The 27,061-nt window shown below is 45.3% G+C and overlaps 1 protein-coding gene across 1 annotated transcript in view; it reads right to left on the bottom strand.

Moving 5' to 3' along the window:
* Nucleotides 1-27,061, bottom strand: part of LOC147459626 (exocyst complex component SEC5C-like) — a 104,433-nt gene that overhangs the window by 62,720 nt on the left and 14,652 nt on the right. The window contains exons 2-11 of the mRNA XM_086510836.1: nucleotides 24,475-24,617; nucleotides 24,251-24,360; nucleotides 15,956-16,150; nucleotides 15,751-15,878; nucleotides 14,685-14,843; nucleotides 14,451-14,555; nucleotides 14,169-14,243; nucleotides 13,957-14,094; nucleotides 13,627-13,821; nucleotides 13,309-13,446 (exon numbers count right to left, since the gene is read on the bottom strand). Coding sequence (XP_086366962.1) covers nucleotides 13,309-13,446; nucleotides 13,627-13,821; nucleotides 13,957-14,094; nucleotides 14,169-14,243; nucleotides 14,451-14,555; nucleotides 14,685-14,843; nucleotides 15,751-15,878; nucleotides 15,956-16,150; nucleotides 24,251-24,360; nucleotides 24,475-24,617 — 1,386 coding nt within the window. The remainder of the gene's footprint in view (nucleotides 1-13,308; nucleotides 13,447-13,626; nucleotides 13,822-13,956; nucleotides 14,095-14,168; nucleotides 14,244-14,450; nucleotides 14,556-14,684; nucleotides 14,844-15,750; nucleotides 15,879-15,955; nucleotides 16,151-24,250; nucleotides 24,361-24,474; nucleotides 24,618-27,061) is intronic.

Consider the following 27,061-nt stretch of genomic DNA (forward strand, 5'->3'; position numbering starts at 1 on the left):
GTGATCAGACCCGAATACATGGATACTCATCTATTTCATGGGATAAGGTGTGCTATTGGTCAGTTACGCAGCACATCCTCACACCAACTAGAGATCGAGAAACCTAGATGTAGAGGAGTGCCAGCCGAGTCCAGAACCTGTCAGGTGTGTCAGATGGAGCCCGAGACAGAGTTACACTACATATGTCACTGCCCAGTATACTATGAGATACAAGGCCGCTTCCACTAAGGTTTTCGGACCACTTTCTAGGGTCATGAGATATCAGGATCAGAGATGCCTCTGATTATACTTATTGGAACTACCTAGACATAGATAGGACCTCTTGAGGAGGGGCCCAGAGAGGGAGATACATCTACATAGGCAGATTACAAATTTCTTTCGGTCACAGACAGAGTCAGCCTTGCAGGCCCCACAGTATAGCGGCACCAGAGGCACGTTGCTTGATCGGGCGATAGAGTTGGGGCGATCCCACCGCCCCCGGATGAGGGGGTCGTCTTGACGCCGACGAAGACTATGACAGAGGATCCACACCATACTAGCACGACACAGCAATCGCCAGAGTGCTCACTATGGAGGACATTGATGTTACTTTTGGACACTGATGCAGCAAAGGGAAACTGGAAAGTGTACCCCACATTATCAGCCACGTCACCAACCACTCGAAGGCCACGACATGAGAGAAAGTAGGCCTGGCGAGGCGAGCGGTCGACCAAAGTAAGAGAGAACATCCGACTCCAATGAAGATTCTCTAATTGAATCGAGTTCCCATCCTGCTGTTGTCGACCTTGCCATGATAAATGCACCGTAATTTCCTTCCAATCAGCAATGAGGTTGGAGGTGATAGGGCATCCAGGAATACACCCTTCCATCTTGCCAAACACGACCTCCCAAAAGACAGGCTGCCAGTGGCCAAATGAAGAAGTAACAACATGCCGACACAAGGAGGCAAACATAAGAGCCCACGGCTGTGTTTCTTGCACGAGAATCAGTAACAACATAGCCTTTCGGGCAAGAACATGCCGGCGAAATTCCAACATATTGAGTCCACCATAGCGCTTGGGAGTACAAAGCTTCTCCATGGACATCAAATGCAGGCCTTTTTTGTGAGCATAAGTACGCCACAAACGAGACAAAATCGATGACATGAGTGAAGCGAGACAATGTCAAGGCCAATACAACAACGGTAAATAGAACTGTACATAAGCTATCATGATACTTTGGATAATTCTCAAACGAACATGCAATGGCCATGTAGACAACTTCCAATAATGCAATTTGGCATTCAAACGTTGCATAACCCAATCCACTTTTTGAGCATGAGTGACGTTCCAACAGATTGGATACCCCAAATGCCTCACAATCATATTCGGAGGAACAATCTCTCCTGGCCACAATGACTCATGCCAATCACAAGAATTGAGCGGGAGAAGCTTCGATTTATGAAAGATGACTCGAAGACCAGCCGCAAGCCCATACAGGTCCAAAACTTCCATAATCATCCGAACATCTTACGGGACGTAAACAACGAGTCGTCAACATAAGCCTCCCCAGCAAAATTGCGCCCCGATGGTAATTGCAAGCCATGAAGACAAACAGTAGAAGTCAAGTGATATAGATACATCAACAAAGGGTGTGTGGCAATGGCATACAACAATGCACTAAGGGGACAACCCTGTCTAACCAAGCAACCAAGAGGCCAGCCAGCGGCCCAATGAAAGCAATGCATTATGCAATTTTGAACCAGTGAAAGGTTCCCCAAGAGAGTGCATCGCGGGAAGAGATGATTGGTCGTACATGAGATAGCAACAATTGTCTTGCTTGACATACAGCTGGCGATTCTCGAGGAGCAGCAGCAAAAACTTGTCTATGCGAGACCACGGCATCAGCAAGTTCATGTTTAGAGGATGTCCAAGCACATGAAGAAAGCTTTACACGCCGAGTATCCAGAGAAACCCTCGTGTGATGCAAATGCTTGAAAAATTGCTTTGCAACACACCCTTTATCAACAAAAGCAAGCTTTGTGACACTGCTCCTCTTGCTCATGACGACGCATGTCTTCTTCTTCTCAAGCCAAGCACCTAGTCTTTTGCTCAACCTCCTCTCGACGATGTGCTTCTTCATTGCAACATCGATCTTCTTCATCATGATGACGCACTAGCTATCAAACTAAATTAAACACCACTTCTTGCTCGAGTGCTTGGCTAATTTGGTTAGAGATCCTATGACGGGCTTTAAGGGTGGGCCTTTTGCGTTTAGGCCAAAGACACAATTGGCCTTTGCATCCGTCTGTGGTCCATGCCAAATTTCACATTAGAGCAAGAATTTTCCTAGCCACAAACCAATTCCTCTCTACACTTTTTCTCCGCTTGATTTTTTCTCTTTCTAGATCGTTTTCTCTTTATAAGAGTTTCTCCCTTATCTAATCTTCTCTAAACGCTGCTCAATTTTCAATCTCTACAAATCATGGACTTCTCTCTCTAGAGCTGATTTTCCCTCTAGATTTTGAGAACTTCACATCAAGGGAGCACTCACCAACACACTACACCACGTCAGGTGGGGTGGCTATACTCTTTAGACAGGGACTCCAAAACAGGATACCAATTGTAGCACGGGACCCGTAGGCCCCCTACCTCTGGATTCGCTTTGAACTATCATGGGAGAGGATCATTTGCATCGCCCTCTGCTACTTCCCCCCCTCGGGCTCCAGATTTGCTACTACAAAGACGGGGAGGCATGGGGATGACAAACCATCCCCAGGGCCCATATGCATGCCTATCACATAAGATCATGGAGTACTCTAAATCGGGGGAAGTCTTCCTTATGGGAGACTTCAATGCCAGGACAGGTTGTGACCAATGTGAGACATACAACATAGAGGACCCGGTGGCATTGCACGCCACACAGGAGGAGACTACCATGCGAGATTCAACAGACACGGCCCGCATCACAAAGTATGGCCACCATTTGCTCAGATAAGACTCTCAACACCGTCTCCTTATTTATAACGGGATGGCCTAGTGGCCCACTTCAGGAGGGCTGACATGTATACCACATGGAGTTATAGCTCGGGGGGGGGGAGTACCGTGGATTACATCATGGGATCCAGAGAGGCCACCCACCTACTTAGCTCCTGCACCATCCCGCCCATACCTATCAAAGCTAATCACACCTATCTTGCACAGAAACAACACACGCTCCACACCCACGAACGTTCCCCCATACACCGCGATTCATTTCAATCATGAGCTAGCCCCCCTATACTCGCAGAGGTCGAGAAGGGACTCCTTTTACTCCACCCCTCTACACCACTACTCGTGCTCACATCCCACATCACATCCGTCCGCCATTAGCTCTTTCCCGTACATCACCCACGCAAGCCACCCCCCACCCCGATTATGCCACAGAACAAATGAATGATGAGGAATACAAAGACCTTTACCGCTGGTTGCGTGCGCAGCGGACTCTCGGGCCGAGCACTGATCAAGAGGCCGCGCGACAGATGAAGACACTCACACGCCGAAAGCGGCGAGCCTTTCAGGAGGCACAGGAGCTCGAACTATACCGCCTATTCATAAGCATGGATAGCGCCACATCATGGCGCACCCTTCGAGAACCACGACGCCCATCCCTATTGAGGATCCACAGGTATGGCACGATTATGCAAAGAAACTCTATGAGGTATCAAACCAGCCTCTGATTCCGCAACCACCCGGGCCCCGACCCATGGGCTCGTCTTTCTTCACAGCAGAGACGGTCAAGAAGGCCATCCAACGCCTACAGCACCACCGGGCCTCAAATCATACATGACTACAGAGTGAGCACCTCATCTACGCAGCCGCCACTATAGCATCGTTGATTGCACATGTATTCAACCAGGCTATAGGGGAGGGCTTCCTAGAGGAGTGGACCCGGCACACCATCATGCCCATCCACGAGTCTAAGGACACCTTGGACCCAGGGAATTACGGGACTATCATGACAGGCCATACAATGGCCAAACTCTATGGGGAAGTACTTGAGGCTTTCATGGAGAAAATGAAGGCCTATAGGCTCCCAGTCAGGCAGGGTTCAGGCGGACCTTCTCCACCATCGACCACATCTTTGTCCTGCACTACCTTATTGATGGGGCAAAGGTGCTGAAGAAGAAACTTTATTGTTGCTTTGTGGATTTCCACAAGGCGTTCGACATAATCCCACAGGAGAGGCTCTTTCTGCGGCTCCAGAGCTTGGGAATACCATCAGAGATGATATGGGCTATCTATGCTCTCCATGAGAGAGTGACTCGGAGGTGGCCTGTCAGAGTCTATTGCTAGCACCATTCGCGTTAAACAAGGATGCCCCCTCTCCCTGACCCTCTTCGGATTCTACATCGACGAGATCTCCGACTGCATCCTACGAGGAGGAGGAGCGGGAGCTCACCTACAGGTACCCCAATCCACATTATGCTATACGCTGACGACATTGTTTTGATTTCATAGTCACTAGAGGGTTTACAGAGCCACCTGAGCGCCTTGGATGAGTTCCGCACACGCAAAGGATTGACAGTGAACCTTGGGAAGACGAAGGTCATGATCTTCCACACCTCCAGATCATCCCAGGGAGTAGACACTTTTTCATTAGCATGAGGCCCAATTGAAGTGGTCACCTCCTACGTCTACGCGGGAGTCACTTTCACCAGTAGACAGGGACCCTTCTCCATGGCACAAGCCACCACTGACAGACTCACCCGAGGATATGCAACTTTAGCCATGCTAGAGCAAAGATGTCAAGCACACTTTCAGGAGCCCCGCACGAAGGGCTGGCTATTTGATACATTAGTCACCCGACCCTGATGTATGCAGCAGTAGTGTGGGCCCCCGGATTAACAGATAGCCAGTGGGCGCGGATCGAGAGACCACATGTATATATGATCTCCCACCTATTTCGAGGCAAGCACAGAGTGCCACAAGACATCATCCGACCAGAGCTTGCTAATAGTGGAGGCACTCTTTCAGACAATCTGCTTTTTTCACAGAATGAGAGAGCTCCCAGCAGACAGACTCACATGGCGAGCATTTGAGTCAGCCATACAGATAGCATAATCTGGATATGACAGAGCTTGGTACACACAGGTTAGAGCATGGTTTGGAGCGCATAGCCTCGACCTTAGGAGCCTGGCACCTTTCCAAAACGACCCGGACTCACCCTAGGTTCATCTCTCACGCAGTGAGAGAACATAGTTCTCCGACACAATCTCTGGCAACTATACATCAGACAGACTTGGATCACATCTCCCCTTTCAGCGGAAGATGTCACACTACAGAGACCATTTCCTCACCATACTAGAGGATGGGTTCATACAACGACCACACTACATGGACATCTACATGCCAAACAGCTCGCGAGTGGCGATTGGCCAGCTTAGGGTATCATCACATAGGCTAGAGACAGAGGTGGGGCGCGCTCATGACATCCCTAGGGAGGAGAGAGTCCGCCGAGTATGCAGAGAGGAGGTGGAGAGTGAGGAGCACTTCATTTGCAGGTGCAAGGCTTACAATGATATTACACGCAAATACGAGTCACTCTCGAGATCAAAGACAGTTAGGGCTACTTGCTGGAGATATAGAGGCACAAAGATACTCTTCTACAGTCACCTAGAGAGAGACAGGGGGGGGGAGACAGTCACAGCTTACAGATTTTTTCCAGAGGACCACCCCCCTTCCACTCCTAGATCCACTGAGGGGAGTGACTCTCCAACAGGCTGAGACGAGCCGACGGGCCAGACGACACCCACGTGTTACTGGATGCTGGGCCCCACGAATCCACCTCAAACAGATTGAGGAGATTCACGCCCGAGCACGTCGAGCTATTAAGGAGAGACGAGCCCAGATGATGGCTCACCCAGCTGTGTTCATTCAAGCAGCCCTTGCTCACGACCCTCCCACGCACCACATCTTACACCCTCCCATTGACACAGGATGGAGCTAGCCAACCTGATGCATCTGCACACTTGTACTACATGAGCATATAGACATGCACACATGCCTAGCACTAGAGCTACATCCCCCCCCCCCTCCGGCAAATAGACCCCATCACAAACCAAGAATTTTATCCTTATCCTACTTTTACTAGTTTAGATTGTTGTCTTTTCCGACAGACAGAGGATATACACACATGTATACTCGATTTGTCTCTTAGGCCGACTTCGGCCTCACATAGACATTAAAATCTCTCTCTCTCTCTCCCCCCCCCCCCCCCCCCCCCCATATTGGTGATCATAAGCAGCAGCCCCAGTCCTTTCCCTTTTGGTGGACGATTGGCAACCTACATTGCAGAAGCAGATAGTCTGTCTACCCATATAGCCCTGGAGAAGCCTCTTCAGGTAGGAGTAGTTGTGGTTGGTTGTAGATTCAAGTAGCCCAATGGCCAGCCATGATGCTATCTTCGTCTCCATTGGCATTACTACCGCCAATTTTCCCATATTGAGGCAGCATAGCCTTGCTGGTAACCTTCATGGACATCAGCCTTGGCACAACAATTCATCAACCCCTCTGCGAGCACCCATTGGTTTGCGTCATTGGTTCACACCATCTCAGTTTGGGCAGTAGAGGTACTTGTTAGCCTATTGCTAGTTTCCTACTCGATCCATTTCTGTGTGTGTCCAATCTGCCTATCTAAGTCAAGGATAATAGAGGATTGTGCTTCCTCTGAAGCTAGATCTTGTCTATTTTCTTCTCATTCCCTTGGCAAATCGTCATGGATTCTCAATTTTTTGGTATTTGAAATTATCAGGTTGAATGCTTATTGTTTATCGATGGCAGTTGAGTTCATAGTAGTCAAAGAGGCTCGACTAATCAGCTCTCTACCTTGCTTGGGTTCCTGTCACAAACTGGTGACATGGCAGACCCCCGGACTCCCGTGAAATGCGCCGACAGGCTGACGTGGCAGCAGGCCAGTGGAAATCCTGCCGGAAAACGCGCTGACAGGTGACGTGGCACGTAGTACGGACTTCCGCAATATCAGCTGATATGTTGACGTGGCATGTGCGGATTTCCGAAAATTGCGTTGCTGCTTTTGGCTGAATCAGCGCTGGCTGCTTTTGGAGAAGATTGCTTTTAAGTTTTTAAGTGAAGGCTTTTGGGGCAGTAAGCTTTTGAGTTGAGATTTTGGGCTTGCTTTTTGGGCAACCCTTGTAACAATAAAAAGGTCTTTTGGGCCTCAATACTCGGAGCATATGGATGCAGAGTCTGAGTGTGAGTTCCCAGGGACTCGCTTGTACTTTACACACAGATCAATATAAAAAGAAATACCAAAAGAGGCACCAGTCTTTGGGGCCAATGCCTCTGGGCACGGAACTACGCCGGGCCGTGTCGTCTTTTGTGAACTGTTTTAAAGTGAATCTCTGTTGTGTCGCGGTAAAATCTCGACTTGGGGTGTCCAAGTTTGTTACAATGGTATTAGAGCATAGAAAGATTCTTCTAAGGAGGATCCGATCCTTTTTGCCGCACACGTAGACTTTTGTGAAAGAATCTTCGTGACCCGACCCCAGGCACTCCTACCCTTCATACATCGTGCATCGGGCACGCTTCTGTCTTCATCGCTCTGTCTTACAGGGCATAAAGCCATAAAGAATCCCAGATTACACATGGGTTCTCGTGAAGAATCTGACAGAGATGACATCTCTCAATGGGAAGGCAAAGAAAAGTTGAAAATCCGGCACGGGAACTAAAGAAAAGAATGAAGATTTGGGCAATTTTTTTTTTCTTTGATGGACAAGTTTGCCAGAACGGAGTACAAACGTCAACTGCAGATTGGCATATCTGTGGACAGATTGATTAAGTAGTCCAGGGACCCGAGATTGGCGAGACACCTGAAGGATTACCCGATTGATAAGATTTACTCAAGATGGCATGTAGCCATTGCTTCTCCTCTTAGGTAGGGAGGAAACCGGAAGGATAGACGAGTGCAAAAAAGTGGAACCTGTACACGCAGAAAGAGATGGACCAGAACTCAAAGGACCACCAGAAGATAAACTTGAGAGTTACAGAGCAACAGCCGAGTGCGGAAGAAAAAGATGAAAGCATAACTGGTACCACATTGAGTGGGGCCCGAACCGAATCAAATGAATGAAAGTACAAAACTTTGGGGCAAAGTGAAAGATTAGGAAGCCCTCATTTTTCTTTGATGGAGGAGCCAAGGCCACCTTCTTATATTGGCGGCTCGACTTGGAACTACGCCCAACAAGCTGAGGCCACAGGCAGAGGTAGTTCTAGCGGCATCCGGACAGGATGTTGCCATTACACCAATCATTGGCAAACTTCGTTTGCAATGTCGGGGGTATTTAGGACACGAGGACTTCTACATAATGCCCTTGGAAGGTTGTGACGTCCTCCTAGAAATCCCTTGGTACCACAAGAACAACGCCGTGGTTGACTATCGGTTGAGAAAGCGACTTTGGCAAATGAAGGGCAAAGAAATTGTACTTGATGAAATTCAATTTCTTTACTCGATTTTTCTTGAGAGAACTAAATGATGAATGAAGGTCAAATATGTTTGACCTCGAAAAGAAACGACAAGATATTTCTGTAATAGAGGCTGACTGTTTCTCTGAAGGCGTACAAAGCGAGTTACCTCCTTTACGTCGTGAAGATCACATGATTGATTTGTGGTAGTACACCACCGAACCGGCCACCTTACAAAAATAGCCAAGGCCAAGATAAAGAAACAATGAACCAGAATAGATTTCCACATTACGAGGATTGATGATATACTCGACACACTTCAGAATTCTACTTATCAAATTGGTATGAAGAGTGATTACCATCAGATCTATATTGCTCCTAGAGACGTCTACAAGACACCTTTCAGGAAGACTTTTTGGATTTTCACAGAATACCAATTTTTGTGGGTTTTCCAGACACTGAAGAAGCATAAATTGCTTATAAATATGAAAAAAAGAGCGAGTTTTTCTAGCCTCAGATACATTTCTTGAGACGCATCGTCTCAGTAGAAAGGGTACAGATAGACCCAGCTATATACAGTTTGACGTCGCCTTCTCTGGAGAGTGGCTTTCAGAACATTCCAAGGAGCGACAGGCGGTATATTACTTCAAAGGAACGGTGCGGATGAATATCATCACGACTTCGCATCACTTGAAAATGACTGAGAAAGATACATTGGATGACTACTGCCAGAGATTTTGGGATACTTGTTTGCCAGCGACTTCGTTTCGGAAGATTACTTTGAAAGACCAAATTGAGCAGTTTTGATGTGGTTTGCTAAAGAGATGCAAGACTATGCTTTAAACCAGAAGTCTAACTCCATTTAGAGACATATGGACATGACTAAGCAACGATTCGGAATGCATGCCGACTCATTGTATGTGAAGGGCAGGATAGTATCCACCTCAAAAAGGCAAGTGGGTGAAGACAATGAATCACGGAAACCAGATGATAGCTCATCACAGAATTCTCGAGAATCAGAGGGTTCCGACGAACTAAGGGAACCAAATGCAAGTTCATCAAAGGATTCCAGAGAAAGCGGAATCAGATGATAGTGCGTCTTAGGATTCCGATGATTGACTCTGACGTGCCAATGGACAGAGGAAGCGAAAGACACTACCCGCAGGTCCCAGGGCACAAGGAAAGAAAGGATAAAGAGAATCAGCTGGTAGATCATAACATTCCCCACACACAGGATAAGATTGAGACTATTCCTGATTGGTGAGATTTGAAGAAAGTTCATGAAGTTGGAAGCCTCTTCGACTTGTGTTCTTACTACCGGCGGTTCATTCGAAAGTTTGCAGAGGTATCTTCCCCTTTGCACATTCTGACACAGAATGGAGTCCCTTTCTCGTGGGGACCCACAGAGGTGACTGCCTTTCAGACACAGAAAGAGAAATTGACTACTGGACCAATGTTGGCTTTGTCGGACTTGCAAAAGCCATTCTAAGTATATTGTGATGCTTGTGGTCGTAGTTTGGGAACGGTTGCCTATGAAAGCCGATTTTTTTTTAAGAAAGAGCTTTTGGCAGTGATCCATGCTCTTACTCAGTGGCGACATTACCTACTCGAAGCCGATTTCACGGTCTTCATTAATAAATAGAGTTTACGCTACTTCTTGTCACAGAAGCAGCTTTCGAAAAAGCAGACACGGTGGGCTAACATCTTGTCACAGTTTCACTTCCAGATTGTCCATGTTCAGGGACCGAAGAACTTAGTGGTGAATGCTTTCTCTCGGAAGCCATTAGTCTTGGCTATTTCCGCGATTCATCATAGAAGCTTCGAGGACATGGTTGATCAGTACGCCACAGATATGGATTTTTCGAATGTATTCACTCGAATACAGAATGGGAAGCTAGTAACCAGATATTCCATACGGATGGCTACTTGATGAAGAAAACGATGTTGTGCGTTACACAGCCGTTGAGGGAAAAGGTTTTGACTCAGTGCCATTGTCCACCTTTTATGGGTAACGGCGGCATTGACACCACCTTGAAAGGCGTGGAGCGTTACTTCTTTTGGCCGAGACTCAAGAAAGATGTGGACGACTTTGTACGCAGTTGCTTGGTATGCCACAAGGTCAAGTTTGACAGGCATGAAGTACAGGGATTGTTATAGCCTTTACGGTGCTCCGAAGGTTCCACCCTTCCTTAGCACGAAAGATAAGATTTTTACGACCAATACACGAGGGACTTGGACACTGCTTTTTTGCCAAGGTCTGGGAGGCTTTAGCAAAATCTCACGAAAGACACAAGAAGGCAGCAGATCGACACATTTGAAATTAAAGGAAGACGATTGGGTGCTCTTACGTTTTGAGAAGGCACGCCTAAGAAAGAAAAAGGGAAAGGGGCGGGGGTTTTTCCAAAGCTTAGCATGAGGTATTATGGCCCTTTCCGGATAAAAGAAAAGATCAATGATGTCTCCTTTAGATTGGAGCTGCCCGATACTTGGAAGATTCACAATGCATTTCATGTGAGTCTATCAAATCCTTTTAAAGGCGATCTGCCCGATGATGGGGAGCCAGTTGAGCAACCCGAAGTGGAGGAAAGCGAGGAGATACTCGTTCCAAAACAGATATTGGCACAAAAGGACAGAAAGATTAAAGGTAAAGTGATTAGGCGATTCTTGGTTAAGTTCAAGAACTATCCTGCATTGGATGCGAAGTGGATGAAGGAGGAGGACTTAGCAGATACTCCTCAGATTCTGGAACTTTACCTTGAAGCATTCGGTTTAGCATAGTCTACTCCAATAGAACCCCGATTTCAGCATGGGTGAATCTAGTGCAACGGGTTTGCACAAGAGGAGAGTCACTCCCGCTCCTTTGTCAACGGATTACCCCGATTTTGAATAGTCTCACTGATGTCCCCCTTTGGGTTTCAAGGATACTGATGGACTGACAGTATTTTGTTGTATGACTTTATGAACTGGAATTCCCGAAAATGAAAATGATTGATTTGTACTTGACTTGTTTGAGTGCAAGAACTGAAAGACGAAATGACTGCAGCATTTCGGTCTCATAAATCTCTATAGACATGATTGCAGTAAGGATTAGTTAATCGGGCATCTGTGAGGTCCCGACCGAATCTAGATGTGATTACTAAATACGTTGCCGATTAATCATGGTTTGAGATTTGGAATGAATTTGTATGTGATTTGTCATGTGATGTCAAGTGATGTCCCGTGATGTGACTGTCGATTTGTACAAGTGCTAGATGTATTGTGTCTAGTGCGTCGATACTAACAGTCAGTGTCTACTAAGACAGTTTATGGCCTCTGTTTTTTTTGAAGGCGTAATCAAGGGCGATTACAATTCTTTCAAGAGGGGGGTATGTCACAAACTGGTGACATGGCAGGCCCCCCAACTCCCGTGAAATGCGCTGACAGGCTGACGTGGCAGCAGGCTAGCGGAAATCCTGCAGCTGACAGGTGACGTGGCAGGCAGTACGGGCTTCCGCAATATCCGTTGACATGCTGATGTGGAAGTGTATGGATTTTCGAAAATTGCATTGCTGCTTTTGGCTGAATCAGCGCTGGCTGCTTTTGGAGAAGATTGCTTTTAAGTTTTTAAGTGAAAGCTTTTGGGGCAATAAGCTTTTGAGTTGAGATTTTGGGGCTCTGCTTTTTGGGCAACCCTTGTAACAATAAAAAGGTCTTTTGGGCCTCATTACTCACAGCATCTAGACGCAGAGTCTGCGTGTGAGTTTCCAGGGACTCGCTTGTACTTTGCACACAGATTAATATAAAAAGAAATACCGAAAGGGGCGCCAGTCTTTGGGGCCAATACCTCTGAGCACGGAACTACGCCGGGCCGTGTCGTCTTTTATGAACTGTTTTAAAGTGAATATCTCTTGTGTCGCGGTAGAATCGTGTCCAAGTTTGTTACAATTCCAAAGGACCCAGCAAATTTATGCAAGAATCACAAAGCCATTTATTACTTGCAACTTTTGCCACTGAATGTTGCCTTTGCTACTCTACATATATAAGTAATTTCCCCAAGTATCATCGTATCAACCTTCTAAAATATTTGCTTCTTTGCACAAATGAAAAAGGTCAAGCTACTGCTTTCAAAGCAACTGTTCCTTGAGCAAGACACTAATCGAGAACCTTTTCTAGCACTCTAGACGTCAGATGGAAAAGACATTTTAAATATCGAAAAATTCCTCAAACTTCACAACAAAACAAGGTATGCTTTTCTTTGTCGAAGACAAAACCCATCCACATAAGATGAAAAAGTCACATAGATGAAAGGGAAAACAATTCCCAGGACTTGTTTGTTAATTTTGATTTTCCTTTACTATTTTAGCAAACTTCTTCCCATTTTGGAGATTATCAGAGTTGCTCAGATCTAGTACCTCAAATTTTCCAAACCTTTTTAGCATCACTAGGAAGACTGCTTATGGTCACACTTAAGAATTTGCAAGAAATGTATCTTAGCATCAACAATACAGAGTTCCACTATATTGTCTTGTATTTCATAAAATCGGTCCAACCCTAGCGAAGTGCTGGTCCACATCCTGTCCTTGCAGATGGTATGGGACAACAACACGTGTGATCTTCTCTTGAAACGTTTCGAGAATGGTGTTGGGGTCCATGGAACACTAAGGGAAAGATGAAAGCAGACAGGCAAAGGGTCAGGAGAATCCAATAGGTTTGATGCAAACGAAAGGTGAACTGGAAATGAGAAGGGTTGTTGAGATGACGCAAACCATTGGACAAGACATGACAACCAAACCATTACTATCTCACTCTTACTGCGATTACATTCCAAGCACCAAGATATGTTCACAAAACCCACAACAAAGTAACTCTGATAGAAGACACAATATACCTTGCTTTCGTATAGTGTTAATATGTTTGTGACCATCCCAACTACCTCGTTCAGTGAATGCCCCTTAAATGTGGCATCAGCTCCACTAACAGGATGAACTTGCTGTCCAGAGACGTTGGAAAAGCCCCCCTGGGACATCTGTGGTTAAAAATAACACTATTGCTCATAATTGAGAAAGCCGTTCAACCCAACTTAATTGAAAGCAGATAAATGGGCCTCTTCTTGCTTGGTTTGCTTTCAAACCCTGCTGTTTGGCCTTGTTCTCTAGCTGAACTTAGATTTATCATAGGAATAAGAGAAGATGAAAGATCCACTTACTTTCGCAAATTTTCCATTAAATATAGCCACAGATAATCGCCAAAAGGGCGGAACTTGTTGCATCAAGACCATAGTAAGGCGACGAAGAAGCCAGCTCAACAGCACATCTGACTGCTCCACTATAGCTTGTCCCACATCCCCATCCGTTGAGTCTTTCTTTTGTTCACCAAACAGTGAAGCAAAGTTTACATCAGACTGGAAGAGGGCCAAAAAAAGAGGCAAAAGTCAACGGTCCATGTTGCCATCATGCTTTGGGCTGCTGTAAGATAGTTAAGCACAAAAAATCTTTCATCAGCAACTTAGATCAAATATTACAAACTGCACACATACAGTCTTATTAGATTCTTGCTGAATTCTCTTCCATCTGGCATCCAATTGAGCTTTCTCCAGTGACTGCTTGTGCAACTCCTCCATCCGTTCATCGTGCTCAATAGAACAACCCTCCAGAAGACTCCGAATATGAACATCCTAAACCAAAGGAAAAATTAAATAAAATTACCAGAACCATGATAAAACCCTGTGGTCAAGTAACAATTGTTCACCTGAATTGTTAGATAGTGCCAGACCGGATCAGAATCGGGCTCCAACTCAAGCAGTAACCGGATTGTGCTCTCCAGCTACTCCAGATGGCACACAGAGCAAACAACAGCAATTTGAACGCGTCATAACATTACCCAACTTGTAACAGAAAAAGGCAAACATATGAAAGTTCCACAATTCTTAAAGATAAGCAAAATGGAATAAAATAAAAGGATGAGTTCATGGAGACATCAACTGCACAAAACAAAGAAAAAGGAAAGCAATGTGATGATTGAGATAATTACTTGAGAGAACTCCACATTTGGATCTTCCATAGACTTATACAACTTGTCCTTGAACTCAAAAATAACCTTTTCCACCTCCTCAAGCACTCTTTTCAACACTCTGACCTGCATGCCAGTTCATACAATAAACAACTCAGGCCCCCTAATCTGGTTATTGTACATTTAATCTAGCAGATTAAGGTACTTGAACTTCAGAAGAAGATGCAAATCTCAAAGATAACAGATCTCTCTCACATGAGTAGGCAGCACTAGTGACTTTGCCTTTTTATACTCTCGGACAGCTAAATCGTATTCTCCTTTGGTAATGTAGCCACGAATGGTGCTTGGAAGATTGAAAAGCGTTCTAAAGCGTTGAAGCATCCCTTGAACAGACCGTATACGCTCTGCTTGTACCTGAAACAATTGGCAAGATTGATCCTATGATAAGCAACACACATAAGGTGGAAAGAAAAAGTAGGTTAAACTTGCACTTTCTAACGTCAAGACCAAGGCTAAGAATGGCTTGCGCAACAGAAGAAAGAAGTTGTGGCTCATTAAATTCATATTTCTCAAAAATATCTCAGCATTGATTATTTCAGCGAAGCACTTGGGCAGAAATGTTCAAGGCTTGTTGAAGTTGACATGTTTATCATGGGTGTCATGGTGAAATGGGCATGTCATGCTTCTTGTTCAGATATTCAGTTGGTGGGTGTGCATTGGACTAAAGGAATCACTAAAAGCTTTTCTAAGTACTTGAAGCTCAATGGGTTTGACTTGATGTGCACAAAGCTTCAAAAGGTTGATGATCTTTATGTGATCCATGCATAGTACTCTTGACACACAGTTTTCAATTCTTATTCTGATCGATCAAATCGATCAAACCCATAGTGCCGGCATGTTGCTGCTACTAAGCCCCAAAACACATTAAATCATGAAAGCCACCATTCAATTAGCTCATTATCTTGCAACTACAAGGTCAAAACTTTTCCACCAGTAAATTTAAATAAAGACCAAGAATTTCATATTGATAATTTTAAAAAATAAAAATTCCTTTATTTTGGTGGATTCGTGTTCCCTTTTACTCAATGCATCATGAATGATCACACATAAGCAAATAGGGCAGATAGCCTCAGCCGCACAAGCCTTTGGTGTCCAGAAAAAGCTATTTCCTTGCATCTTTAGCCAGTATGATCATATTTGTCGATGTGTGACAGTGCAAAAAGCTGTAAAACATCTGTAATAGCCCTCAATGTTTCTTTCTTTATATTATTAAGGGGAGCAAAGGACAGCAGAAATCATTGGCAGTCTCTCTCCAACATACCTGACGCTCAAATAGAGGTCCAAAAGCTCGATTTGCAATATTATTGACATCACTTATGGAGCTGCTTAAATGAACTGTACCAGCCCCTTCTGTATCTGCTTCTATCTGTTGCAACTTCATGTGGATATCTACCAAAGTAAACTGTTTAGCATCCCCACATCAAGGCTACAGACAGGAACGTGCCTGATCACCAAGATTGACTCACCATCGATCGTATTTTTACATGAAACAAAGCAGTCGAAGTTTTCTTTAACAAGCAACTTAAGTTGCTGCTTTCGTTGCTGCAGGTCCATCTTCAGCGACTGCTCACCAGCCTCAAGGTCCATGTGTCCGGTATTCTGATGGATGTGGCTCAAAAAAAGCTTTGGGTCAAACTTTTCTGAATGGTACATAATTTTTTCTGCCATGAAGAATACAGACATTATTTCAATGCATTCCTGGGCTAATCCTCAACCGCATGAAAGTATGATGAAACTAAAGAAAAAGAATTAAATCTATTTGAAGCACTAACTTTTTACTTGCACTTTTTTTAATCCTACTTTGATGTATTTGCTTTAGAAAATTAAAAAGACTGCTATTCAAAAAAATTGACCAAAATCCTCTGCAATTCTGAAGTAATCTTTTCTGTGCTGCTTCATGTTAGCTTTTCGAATTTCTAGAATGATATGAGAAGTATCTACATGTGGATCTGTGGACTCATTTTGGGGGACCTTGAGTGCAGTAGTTTGTATTTGCTTGATCTTGAAGTGGAAAAAATCAAAGCTCAAAGGGATAGACAACAATTCTCACTAAAGAAAAGGTTAAAAACATCCCCTTGGCTAGATGCATCTTTCACATTGAGGAGGCAGAGTGAAGGATTTTTTCAGAACCTCCAGTATGCCCAGCACAAGCAGCACAGCTTGAAAATGGAGGTTGGAAATTGAAATGCTTAGGTCACTATGACCACCTTGTAACTTTCTGGTCTCATAGGTCACTATGGCCTTTTGAAGACGTTAATATAACATTTCATTTCTCTCTCTCTCTCTCTCTCTCTCTCCACAGATTCACCGCATTGTAACTTTTTGGTCTCATAGGTCATTTTGGCCTTCTGAAGACATTAATATAACCTTTCATTTGATTTCATTTCTCTCTCAGCATTGGAGCTAGGGAGACCTAGACGCCCGCGATTGAGGAGAGGAGCTACACAACATCGACAGAGACTACAGCAGAGGATTAGAGCCATACTCTCTCAACGTCCAAAGTGCAGATGAGGATGGATCTCCATCATATCTTCCCCCCTTCCCCTCCTGCCCCCCCTTCTTTCATTGTACTACACCTTGTATTTTGTTTCAGTTCTTTTTGATTCCGGACATGGAATTAGATTCACTATGTTGTAACGGCTTGGTCTCATAGGTCATTTTGGCCTTTTGAAGACGTTAATATATCATTTCATTTCTCAAAGAAGGGGAGGAGCAAAATAAAGAAATGGTGACTTCTTGGGTGGACATAATTACAAAAACTCAAAAGAAAGCGAATGAGGCCAGATTGAGGTCACCAAAAAAAGCAAAGGCAAAGAATCAACCCCCACCCCCACACCCACCATCATTAACTTGACACTAACAGAGAAGCAAAGGAGGTGTGTGCGTTCCTTACATGTGAGGATTACTGGCCTCAAAGACCAAGATAATGTTGAGGAAGAGGTCAACAAACTCATGTTTATGATGGGGGTTACTGCGCCAGCGCATGCAAAGGCTTGGCGAGGTAGGTAACAAGAAAAGTGAAAGCAACGGGGAAACTTCCAAGGAAAGAGCGCTTATCCTTCGCTTCCCCTCTCTGAAAGCAAAGAAGGACGTTTTGAAGAAAAGACCCACTCTTAAGAAGACGGGTATTTTTCTTGGGGACCACCTCACACTCTCGTAGATTGCTCATATGAAGGAGGTAATGCTAGAGATTAGAGTGGCAAGGGAAAAAGGGAAGACTTCTTCTTATAGAGATGGGAGACTCGTGATAATGGAGCGATGCTCCACATGACGGTGTGTGACCTATGGGACTAAATTAAAGGTGGTCGTCTCAGGATCTCTACTCCTTGATGTAGGTGCCTTTGAGGATAGTTTATTCCAAGACACATCAGGCTCTTGGGCAATCCATGCCACAGGTGAGAGAATATAGATGGGAGACAGCTTGCAGCAGACAGGAGACCCGATCAGAGCATTGAGGACGGGGCTCAAGGGGAGTGGCAATTTTATTCAGGGAGTTGCAGCCATTGATACATATAGCACGCAAGGATGAGCAGGCTAGGTACATGTGGGTGAGACTGAAGGCAGAGATAGGCAGATATCTCTACATTGCTATTTGTTATTTCCTTCCTAGTACGTCAGTATATGCACCACCTAGAGGACGGTCTCCCTTTTCTATTTTGGATGATGACATATGGGAGTTTTCCAAGGATGGTGACATTATCATACTGGGGGATTTCAATGCTAGGACTGCCCATCATCAGACAGTATTCTATGACACTTCAAAGGGGATGCTTAGGGAGCTTGATGCTACAAAGATGGGCTTATCCAGACTATCACAAGATGAGGAGCACACTGAGTATGGCGAAAACTTGATAGATATGGGGACTGCACATGGATTGGCCATTTTGAATAGAGATTTCCTACGTCAGGAGGTTTCACATGTTTTCCACACCGACATGGGGCTAGCATAGTGAATTATGTTATGGGCCAGCCATGTCTCATCCCATCCTTTCAGGATCTCATGGTGGACACTAGGCCAGTTGGAGTAGCAGTTGATCGTGCTATCTTGTCTTTTACTCTCACGTCTCAGTTCAGCACAGCCCCACTAGGAGAGGTCTCCACACATACTCGGTATACCTTCACGAGGGAGACCGATTCCATGTACATGGATGAGATATATATGCAGGCAGCTATGCACTCAGGAGCCAGGACGGCCACTAGATGAGCTCACTCAGATACTGACAGAGACGCTCCATGATGCAGCATCAGAGGCATATCCCCACAGTCAGCCTACACGGAGACGATCGAGCATGCCCCAAAATAGCTGGTATGATGAGGAGTGTAGAGAGACGAGGATCACATTGCAGAGGGAGGTGATCATGGATACTACCACACATGACAGTCACAGATTGTCTTTCGTTGGCTAGTGCGACGAAAGAAGAGGGCTTATATATCTCAGCTAGAGCGAGATCTGTATTAGCTGTTTATGAGCCAGGTCTCGGGCGTCTCGGGCGAGGCATGGAGACTATTCCATGAGCATTCACCACCACCAGCCATCACCTCCACAGAGACATGGGGGAAATATGCCACATCTCTCTACACAGCATCAGGACAGCCACCTTTGCCGGACCCACCGGAGACATGCCCTGAGACATGTACTTTCGAGAGGGTAAGGAAAGCCATTGGCAGGATGAAGACAGGGAGAGCACATGACCATGATAGTCTGGTAGCAGAGCACTTCATCCATGCCAGAGAAATGCTTGCAGAGCTTCTTGCTAAGATGTTTAATCGAGCCATGTATGAGGGTTTTCTTGAGACTTGGAGTATGTCCACGATTGTACCTATTTTCAAATCAGGAAATCCCATAATTCCCGAAAATTATCGCACTATCATGGTTGGTCACACATTGGCTAGGCTGAATGCATCTATTCTTGAGAGGGAGCTGAGTAAATGGGCAGAGAGAGAGGGCATACGAGCATCAAGGCAGGAAAGATTCAAGAGAGGCTTCTCTACTCTCGACCAGATTCTGACACTCAGAGCTATGATTGAGGAGGGTAGACACCATGGCAAGAGGATCTACTGTAGCTATGTGGATTTCCGCAAAGCTTTTGACACAGTGGCGAGAGCCAGACTTATACGTCGACTACAAGACATTGGTGTGCCCACATAGATGATTTGGGGGATCTTGACTTTATAAAGGACAGTGATAGGGAGGGTACGCACTACTGAGGGTATGTCTGACATGGTCCACTCCACTATTGGGCTGAAGCAGGGAATGCCCCCGACTCTTTTTGGGATGTATGTGGCTGAGTTTTCAGACTATGTAGAATGATAGGGAGACAGGGGTGCTCAACTAGCATGGACATGGATTCCGTTGTTGTTATATGCTGATGATATAGAGTTGATTTCTGAATGTCCGGAGGGGATGCACTGCCATTTTAGATGCTGTGTACACATTTGCTCATGATAGTGGATTGTTTGTCAACCTTGGGAAAACCAAGGTTATGGTGTTCACATTTACGTATGGCCAGGAGACGGTGGAGTACACAGATGCATACACTTATCGTGGGGTAGTCTTCAGTGGACCGGTGTTTTCATTGAGGAGAGCAATAGAGACTAAACTGGCAAGAGTTTATGCCGCCTTGGGAGGATTGGAGAGGATGTGTTCGCAGATTTAGTTTCAAGAACCACGAACAAAGCTCTGGCTTTTTGACACTAATAGTGGCTTCGGCTATGCTTTACGGAGTTCAGATACATGATCCACTGCTACGCCCATTCATTTGGCTCCCACTATGAAATCCTGAATACAAGGAATAAAGCTCGGTTGTGCCATAACATTCCACTGTACTGGCCCCGTGTCTGTGTGGAAAGCATGTGAAACTAGCTGCTCCAAGAAATCGTTGTAAACCATTAAGTATGGCTAACCCATGTGCAGTCGTCATCTCCGTGAGGTATCTCCCATACTCCATTTGCTCTCTGTCATGTGAGCATCTGTCAAGCCCCAACTCACCCACATCCAGCTCTCTAAGCATCTCATATGAAGTGTCATAGAAGACTGTCTAAGAGTTTCCCATTATGGCATTGAAGTCCCCTAGGAGGATGATATCACCATCCTTAAAAAACTCCCCTATATCATCATCTAGTATAGAGAAAGGCGACTGTCCTCTGGATGCAGCATATACTGACGTACTGGGGGGGAAGTAACATATGGCAATGTACAGAAATCGGCATGTGTCACCTCTCAGCCTCCCCCACATGTATCTAGCATGATCATCTCTTCGTACAATATGTAGTAGTGGCTGTAACTCCTCCCTGAATAGCACTGCTACTCCACCTGAACCTCTACTCCCATGCTCAGATCTCGCCACTGTCCTGTGGGCTGTCTCCCATCTGTATCCCACCACATGTGGCATAAGCTGTCCGGGGGCCTGATGCATCTCTGAGAAGAAAACAATTTCCCTATCTCTGAAATTGTCCTCAAAGGCACCAACGTCCAACCTCAGAGATCCATTACAATTCCAAGTAGCCATCTTCAGTGTGGTCCCATAGGTCTCACACCGTCATGTAGAGCGCCGCTCTACAATCACCACCCGACCATCTCTGTAAAAGGCCATCTTTCCCTTCTCCCTTGCCGTCGTAATCTCTGGCATTACCTCTCTCATATGCGCAAGCTGTGAGAGAGTGATCATCACCGAGAAAAATACATGCCTTCTTGAGAGTAGGCCTCTTTTTCAAGAATTCCTTCTCTTCCAAGGAGGGAAAGCGTAGTATGAGAGCTCTCCCTTTTGAAGATTCTCCCGGGCCATCACTCTTCTTGCCCACTCTCCATGCCTTTGTGTGTGAAGGTTTCTCCACCCCCATCATGGATGTGAGGCTTGTGACCTCTTTTTCCACATTGTTTATGTCCTTGAGGCTGGTTACCCTCACATGTAGAACCCGCATCCTCCTCCTTTGTTCTTCTTCGAGGGTCATGTTAATAAGAGTGGGTGTACAAGAAGCTTCCTTACCTTTCCCTTTCTTGGCAGCCTCAATCCATTTTTCGGTCTCCTCTACTTTCTTTTGTGTTGCGGAGATGACCGCAGCCCATGACTTCTTCTCCTCACCTTCCTTGATAACCCGTATTTCTTCTCTCATGGTATTCAATTCTTCCATAATGGATGGTTGTATTTCGCCTTCTTCGAGCTGCCCACTTTTTGCTTGTAGATTTCGGATGATGGAATCTTGGATGATCACTTTCTCCTCGAGCGAAGCAATCCTCCTACACATGCCATCTCTTTCTTCGGTCCATCTTTGAAGAATAGTGCTCCTCTCCTTCCTCCACTCTTCAACTTCGTTTCTCCATTCTCTCGTTTCCTTCTCTATTGCAGACATCCTTTTCCTTGTCCGCATGAAAGAGGCTTTCTTCCATCATGGATGGTTGAATTTCGCCTTCTTCGAGCTGCCCACTTTTTGCTTGTAGATTTCGGATGATGGAATCTTGGATGACCACTTTCTCCTTCTCCTCGAGCGAAGCAATCCTCCTACACATGGCATCTCTTTCTTCACTCCATCTTTGAAGAATAGTGCTCCTCTCCTTCCTCCACTCTTCGACTTCGTTTCTCCATTCTCTCATTTCCTTCTCTATTGCCAACATCCTTTTCCCTGTCCGCATGAAAGAGGCTTTGTGGGCGGCCGGCGAGGGATGCGTCTTCTTACACGTGGGGAAGCCGTTGGCACTTCTTCGACGCTTCCCATGATTGAGAGAGAGAGAGAGAGAGAGAGAGAGAGAGAGAGAGAGAGAGAGAGAGAGAGAGTACGGTTGCGTTGTAGAGGTAGACAGTGACGCTGCAAGCTAGGCAGAAGAGACACCGGCACTTTGATAACACCAGCTAGGCCTACTGCCATCACTAAGCACAACTGTACGAGTCAATTAACATCTCTCTCTCTCTCTCTCTCTCTCTCTCTCTCTCTCTCTCACTTCTGTCTTTTCTTCTCTCTACCATGCACTCTACCTCTCTCCTCTTGACAAACTCGCTTATGAATTGTTCTCTCAGTATGCTGACCCTTTGTCAACGTGTTAGGGCTTCTCACACTATGCCCAATTCTTGGAAGATCGGGCGCCATTCATTTCCTGATTCTCTAGCTTGACTGCTTTGCCATCTTCATTATGGGCTTTTTGTGTGTCTGTCCAATATTGGTCTTCTAGCCTTTGTACAAAGTCAGGACCGTGTACATTTCTTTCTGGTAATCAATATGAAGAGAAGAGAAAACAAAGAGAGCATCCCCCTATCCATGTTGCTGCCAGCATATTTCTGGTATGGGCCTGTGGAGACTTTCACATGAGTAGCTCAACGAGGGCACCTTGAAAAAGGACATTTCTTTTGGTTTAGGCCCCGTATATCTGGGTGTTTGGAAAGCATTCTCAGGTATGTCATCGTATGTCAATCCTGAGCATTATCAGCTGCTTTTGGATATGCTTCCTTGTTGGGGTTTCTGGCATAACTGGATCACCATGAATAACTTTATTTATTATAGTGATAGTGAAGTGGTGTTCAGAAACATGTATTCCGGTTGAGAGGCATGTTTCTTTAGAATGTATCTTTGCTCACTACTGCTGGGGTCATTTTCTGTGGCAAATCCACTATGCTGGCATCTTGGCAGCACCATTCATTGCCTGATTCTCTAGCTTAAATGATTTGCCATTTTTGCTATGGGCTTTTCATGTGCATGTCAAATATTGGTCTTACTTGCCTTTGTACACAGTTGTATGATCAGGACCATGTACATTTCCTTTTGGTAACCAATACGATTGCAACTTTACTGATCAAAAAAGAAAACAAAGAGAGCATCCGCCTATCCATGTTTCTGCCGGCATAGTTCTTTGGTATAGGGACCTGGAGACTTTCACATGAGTAGCTCAACAAGGGAACCTTGAAAAAAGACATTTCTTTGTTACTTGGGCAGACGTTCACACCACCTACAAGGCGCTTTTTGTTCTAAGCAGGCTACAGCAGTTTTGGCATGTTTTTTCATCACGTTTAGATGCAGATATAGCCTTTGGAGGTGCTTGGACGGATCTCATGTCAGTTTGATGTTGTGGTTAAGAGGCTGGTGTGGTCTTCTTCACTTTCTTTATGGTCCCACACATTGGTGTTCATGATGGAGGATAATGCCAGTGCGGAACTCTAGGAGAGGTGCATCTATTTTTACCATTCGAAATATATGCATGCAGGATCGCTTGTGATTGCAAATAAAACCTCTACACTGGCGTGTCAAACATTCATCAAATTGTCTCCAAGTTCCAACCTTTTGAAATTGTTTCATGCAAAATGTTGCAAACTTCATGGCTACTATGATTCTGAAGTAGTACCCCACCTTTGCTTGCTCACTTATAACCCCAGATAATGATGGGATTGGCCTATTAAGGGAACTGCTTTGGCTTCCAGATGGGCAACACTCCCCATTGGCTGTTGCAAGTGATCTAACATTTTCCTTCTGCAATTTCTTGAATTTCATGAGGAGATGAAAATTAAATTTCCAGGAACATTTTACCCTTTGATTAATAAATAGATCAGCTTTTGAGTGAAGTATCAAAGAGCACACAGCAAGGTAAATCTGAGATGAACACAAGAAAAGGCAAGCGAAGTCATTTTATAGGCTAGGTCTATTGCGTAAGCATTTTCAGCAAGCTATGCACGATACACAGGCATAGCACAGAAATACGCACGAAGCCAAGAGAATATCAAAGCTACCAATAGCTCCAACATTTGTCAACTGACATGTCTAGGATTAGCATTTGATACCTCTAAATGCTGGATCTTTAGCAGCAGACATTTTCCCAGCTTCCGCCGCTTCATCCTTGACAGATGATGCATTTTCCTTCACCAAAGTTAGACTTCGTATATCTACAATGCTTCAGGCCCACAGACGACATAAACATTCATAACGATAACTTGCTTGAAAGCTACACAATCTCCAGATACAAGAGAGGAGACGATTTCAACAACAAAGAACAGGCTATACTTACCCAAACCCAAGTGGATCAATGAAGTCATCCCCTCGAGGGTAGCCCTCAGATATAATGCTCGTCTTTCGCTTGTATGTAGGGGCCCTTTTCAAGTTTACTGCACTTAGCTTTGTCTCCCGCATTTCTCTCACCATCCTGGCCAACTGTTAAAAAAGACCATATATAAATACCTTCATAAGGTCAGAAAAGTCTGAACTTATGGATTATAAGAGAGGCTAAAGCACTCACAGAAAACAAAAACAAGGGACACAAGAAAATAGATAGAGAATAAACTAAATCACTTAATCTGTTACAAAACAAAACTAGATAAAAACATTACTGCTGCTCTATAGTGGTCAGGGCCCATCCCCTAAAATCATAGTCAAAAGAAACGGGAATATTGCACAAAACAAGTGAATCTTAGGAACAAATATGACTAGCTCATATATCAGGGAAGGAAATCGAGAACGCCATCTACTGGCAGGAACAGGTGCAAAGTTTTGCTTCATATGTCTCTGACGAATTTGGAAAGAAGTGCAACAAGAACGAACCTCAACTAGAAAATGGCCAATGAGAAATCCATTGATGCATAGTTCACATACATGTTCATACAATCTGCAAGCTGTGTTGCCTTATTGGAATGGAAACATGAACCACTCTCTATGAAATGGGCCCCCCTGCTCTCTTGTGACTAAGCTTAGAACAATACCAAACGACAACAGCCCACCCAAATGCTACTACAAAATGAGCCCAAATGGAATAAGGCACATCCTCAACAATTCTCTCAGTCGATACTCATCTGAAGCGATTCATGGTAGTCACCCACGAGACAACACGACCATGAGCTCCATTATGCATAGTATTTGACTAAATACTACACTAACGTCGTCGTCACGTGCACATTTAACCCTATGTGCATGTGGACAAGCTGTAACTCCTATTTCTAGGGCTTAGGACAGCCTAGGAAATGTTCTGGCACCCTTGTGAACCTATACGCAGGACGTGTTAAGAGTTCAGATTCTTGTCCGATGGTGGCTCCAATATCTCCCAGGAGCAAATTAGGAAGTGAGGGCTGTTTTGTGGTTGTGCCCGGCGGTATCTGACGTAGACGTACCTTTCTTGGCGATGCACTCCACGGTGTTGCCCACCGAGTAGGGTGGCATGAGGCAAGACCCCCGTTCCTAGGGTCCCGGGGTGAGAGTCTGGAGTCTTCTGCAGTTCTGCTACTTTTAGTGAGTTTACATATTTATTAGCATTTTTAGGCCATTTATCAGGACCGTGGGGTTCTGAGTAGGTAGGGCAATTCTGTCAATTCCATAGTAACAGGGAACGAGCGGAACTGCCCCCCAACGTATCGAAACGGCATTCCAGCCGATTTAGGGCACCGAAATGGTACCGGGAACGGAAAAACGTTCCGGAATCGGAACATGACAGTGGAACGGCCGACATAACAAGCGGCAAGATTAAAAAAAAATTTGAATTTTTAATAGGCATTTCCGGGCGCACACGAGAGAGAGAGAGAGAGAGAGAGAGAGAGAGAGAGAGAGAGAGGTGGCCGTTTGGGGGAGGTTTCAAACCTCTCAAGCCTCACACAAGGCCCGGGGGGGGTTCCTTTTTTCTTTAAAAGCTCACCCCTCACCCCTCACTTGACACTCAAGTCTCACCGTCAAGGCTCTCCACTTGGGCCCTTGGCCCTTGGTTGGGGGGATTCCTTCCCATCCTCACCCATATAAACCAGGGCTTTGAAGTTTAGACCCCTTTTTTCAAGCGCTCAACCTCACCGTCTCCCTCAAGGCTCTCTCTCCCTCTCCCTCAAGGCTTCAAGCCTCAAGGCGAGATCCATTGGCAGCCCCGTCCCAAGAGGAGGTTTGCTTGCGGTTGCAAACGAGATCATCACCCGATTCACCCTTTTCCGTTGCACCTTTGACATGGTATCAGAGCCACGGGGTGCTCTCTAGTCGGATTGGTGATCTCTACGAGATTTTGTGTCACGTGACACATCCAACCCTATGTGTCCGTGGACAAGCTACAGCATGACCAGTCACTTTTATTCACTTTTATGAGTCTGTTCGCAGACCATGCATGCCTAGTCACTTAAATTAGATGCATATCCTCCGGTTGCACACAGCATGATCATCAGTATTCCCATCAGAATCCATCAAGGGAATTTTCCAATGCATTAAACCTATTTTCCCTATTTTTGACATTTTTCACTTATTATTTTAAGTGGCTTTTGTTGGGAACTAGGTAGGGCAATTTTGCTAAGATATTATATAAGCAAACCTAGGCTAGCACTATCTGGCAGAAGAAGAAGAAGAGCATCACGCACTTAGTGCAGCAGGCCTCTGAAGACCCTTCTCAGCAAGACGACCCCCCCTTTCAACCTAGCGTTTTTAGAGCCAAACACACCAGCATTCTCTCTCCAACAGCCTCAGCGTTTTCAGTCCTTGCATAGGCGATTGTGCACCAGCATTTCAGCCCCTGCAGATAGCGTTTTGTCGCAGCAACAGCCAGCCAGATCTAGCATTTTTCCCAGCCTCGGCCTCGCGTTTTACAACAGCCTTCAGTAGCGTTTTTTGCACAGAGAACCCAGCCCATGAACCTGCAT

Source organism: Adiantum capillus-veneris, chromosome 4 (assembly GCF_014529385.1).
Source record: "Adiantum capillus-veneris isolate H3 chromosome 4, ASM1452938v2, whole genome shotgun sequence".
NCBI lineage: Eukaryota > Viridiplantae > Streptophyta > Polypodiopsida > Polypodiales > Pteridaceae > Adiantum > Adiantum capillus-veneris.